This window comes from Vollenhovia emeryi, unplaced genomic scaffold (genome assembly GCF_000949405.1).
Source record: "Vollenhovia emeryi isolate VEMERY1.0 unplaced genomic scaffold, V.emery_V1.0 DF941898.1, whole genome shotgun sequence".
Taxonomy (NCBI): domain Eukaryota; kingdom Metazoa; phylum Arthropoda; class Insecta; order Hymenoptera; family Formicidae; genus Vollenhovia; species Vollenhovia emeryi.
Genome location: NW_011964468.1, coordinates 213 through 3131, shown reverse-complemented (window position 1 = coordinate 3131; position 2919 = coordinate 213). Strand labels below are relative to the sequence as shown.

General features: G+C 44.7%; 1 protein-coding gene across 1 annotated transcript; it reads left to right on the top strand.

Moving 5' to 3' along the window:
- The first annotated feature begins 294 nt into the window (after positions 1-294).
- On the top strand, positions 295-2442 carry LOC105570760. Its single transcript, XM_012028199.1, has one exon. It carries the CDS (start codon positions 295-297, stop codon positions 2440-2442), a length of 2148 nt encoding a protein of 715 aa, XP_011883589.1.
- The last annotated feature ends 477 nt before the right edge of the window (positions 2443-2919 follow it).

Below are 2919 nucleotides of genomic sequence, written 5' to 3'. Positions count from 1 at the left end.
GTTGGAAAGCACTGGGTCGTACACTGTGTTACACAGTGTCGCCTGTGTACGTTGCTGGAAAGCACCCAATGTGTCCCGATGTAAACATCCAAGGTAGTGCAACGGCGACGCCATCTAACGTAGACGACAGTAAAGAGAAAAGTGCTATCAAATTCTAACCAAACCAGAGGAGCGGATGTTATTTTACAAACGCTACATGCCAAAATTCGGAATGGCCGAGAAGAGTGCGTGGTGCGGTTGTTTTTCGATCCAGGTTCCACTCGATCTTACGTTTCTAAAGACATTGTTCGTCGCATGCAATATGAACCAATCAGTGAACACAAGCTCAGGCATTCGCTTTTCGGCAATGTCACGTCGAAGGTTAAGGAGCACAAGAAATATTTAGTTCACTTAGCCAGTCTGGACAATAGTTACTCATGTAATTTCAAAGCATTTGACGAAGAAGAAATATGCGCGGAAATTCCACTGTGGGAGAAGCAGCCGTGGATGGACGAATTGACGGAGCTAGGCGTACAACTCTCCGACGGACCGAGTAAATGTGAGCACGCTGCGCCAGTTAGAGTTCTCATCGGAGCGGACATAGCGGGAAAACTGACGACTAGTCGCACGGTGCAGTTGAAGTGTGGTTTGTCAGCGATCGAGACATCTCTTGGCTGGACATTGATGGGTCAAGTTTCTAAACCTATTGCTAGTGATATTGCTGGGCAGGTTATTTCTATGTTTCAGCGTGAAGCCTGTGTATCTGATCTCTGGGAGCTAGATGTGATCGGTATTAACGACCAAATTAAAGAGAAGTCTCGCAAAGATCTTGACGACGAGGTTATGCAGCGTTTCGAGGAAACAGTCACCGTCAATAAGGAAGGACGATATGAAGTGTGTCTTCCGTGGATAGAGACACATCCTGTTCTACCCGACAACAAGGAGTTAGCTGAGAGGAGGCTCATTACGACCGCGAGGAAACTGAGATCTTCCATGATGTACGAGGAATACGACCGAGTCTTTCAAGATTGGTTGACGGAAGGAATTATCGAAGTGGTACCCGACCATGAAGTCGACAAGGAAGCACACTATTTGCCTCACAGGGGCGTCGTTAAAGAAAATAGTACCACTCCGCTGCGTCCGGTATTCGATGCGTCCGCAAAATGTAAAAACTTTCCATCACTTAATGAATGTTTAGAAAAGGGGCCCAATTTGATTGAGCTTATTTCCACTATTTTAATGCGTTTTCGTAGGGAAAGAATCGGTGTCGTGAGTGACATCAGAAAAGCATTTTTGCAAATATGTTTAACTGAAAAGGATCGAGATTCATTAAGATTCCTATGGTATGATGAACTGGGAAATATAATAACTTACCGACATGTTCGCGTAGTTTTTGGCGTGTCGTGTAGCCCTTTCCTTTTAGGGGCGGTGATCGACCATCATTTGAAACGACTGTTTACAGACGAAAAAATGAAATTTAGGTTTAAAAATCCAGAGAAAAATCTCCCTAAGTTGATGGAAAGCTTTTACGTAGACAACTGTGTTACTAGTTTGAGCACAATGACCGAGGTCGAGCAATTCAGGTATGATGCGAGTCTTGCTATGAGTGAGGGAGCATTTGAACTTCGAGGATGGGAAAATTCTGGTTCGAAAACGGAAGGGAGAGATATATCGGTATTAGGCCTGATGTGGGATAAGGAGGAAGATACCCTGCGACTAGTGGTTCCTTCGATTGAGGGGATCATGAACGAGAAAATTACGAAACGGCTTATACTCTCTTATTCCCATCGCGTGTTTGATCCGATTGGTTTTGTATGCCCTGTGATGATTACTCCCAAGCTTTTACTGCAACGAATCTGGGTTTCTAAAATCAGGTGGGATGGCGAGGTTGATGACAAGATTCGGGACGAGTTTAAGAAATGGTTAAGCAATCTGTCTGAATTGAACGATCTTCGGTTCCCGCGCTGGATGTTTGTCTCACCAATGCGCGAGACTAACATAACGTTTCATGTATTTTGCGATGCCAGTAAAAAGGCGTATGCTGCGATAATCTTTACCCGCATGGAATGTGCTTCCGAAGTCAATATTTCATTTGTTACGGCGAAGGCTAGGGTGGCTCCAGTTGCTTCCATGACGATTCCTCGCCTTGAACTTTTGGCAGCCTGCATGGGTGCCAGACTAGCGCGTTCTACTTTGAATTCCCTTAAAATGGTCGATAAGAGAATTACGTATTGGAGTGATTCTAGCACAGTAGTGTTCTGGGTCCAACACAATTGTCCTTGGGCCCCTTTTGTGGCCAATCGGGTCAGAGAGATCAGAGGTTTGTCGAGTCATGGAGAATGGAGACACATTCCGGGGGACTTAAACCCAGCGGATTTGCCGTCATGTGGCTGTACGCTCGGTATGCTCCGTAGTGTGAATTGGTGGAGCGGTCCGGACTACTCCGGACTGGCTAAGGGGTAACGAATTTGAGTGGCCAATCTCAACTGTGACGTATTGCGAAGACGAAATAAAAAACGAAATACGCAAGACTGCTAATGTAAACAGGGAAATCCTGGAGTCAGAAATTATCGCGGAGATGGCTCAGATGAATTGTACCGGGAAAATAGATCCCTTTTATGTTCCTTAGGTCTCTAGTTTCCGTACTGTAGTGGGAGTTTTTGCTCGCATAAAGCGATTCGTTAATAATTATAGGTTGCGTAAATCCGACAAGTCAGGCGAACTTAAAATAGGGAGGTTAACGCTAAATGAACTAAAGAGTGCGGAAAGAATTATTTTTAAGATTGTACAACATGAATCGTTCAGTGGGAACGATGACATACAACTGCGTAATATGTACGAGGTCTGTTCAAAAAGTATCGCGAATTTTGAATTTCCGCGGGCTACGTATATTCGATTTTCGATTTTTTTGTGGCGTTATGTTGGTACTCATGTCCCTCA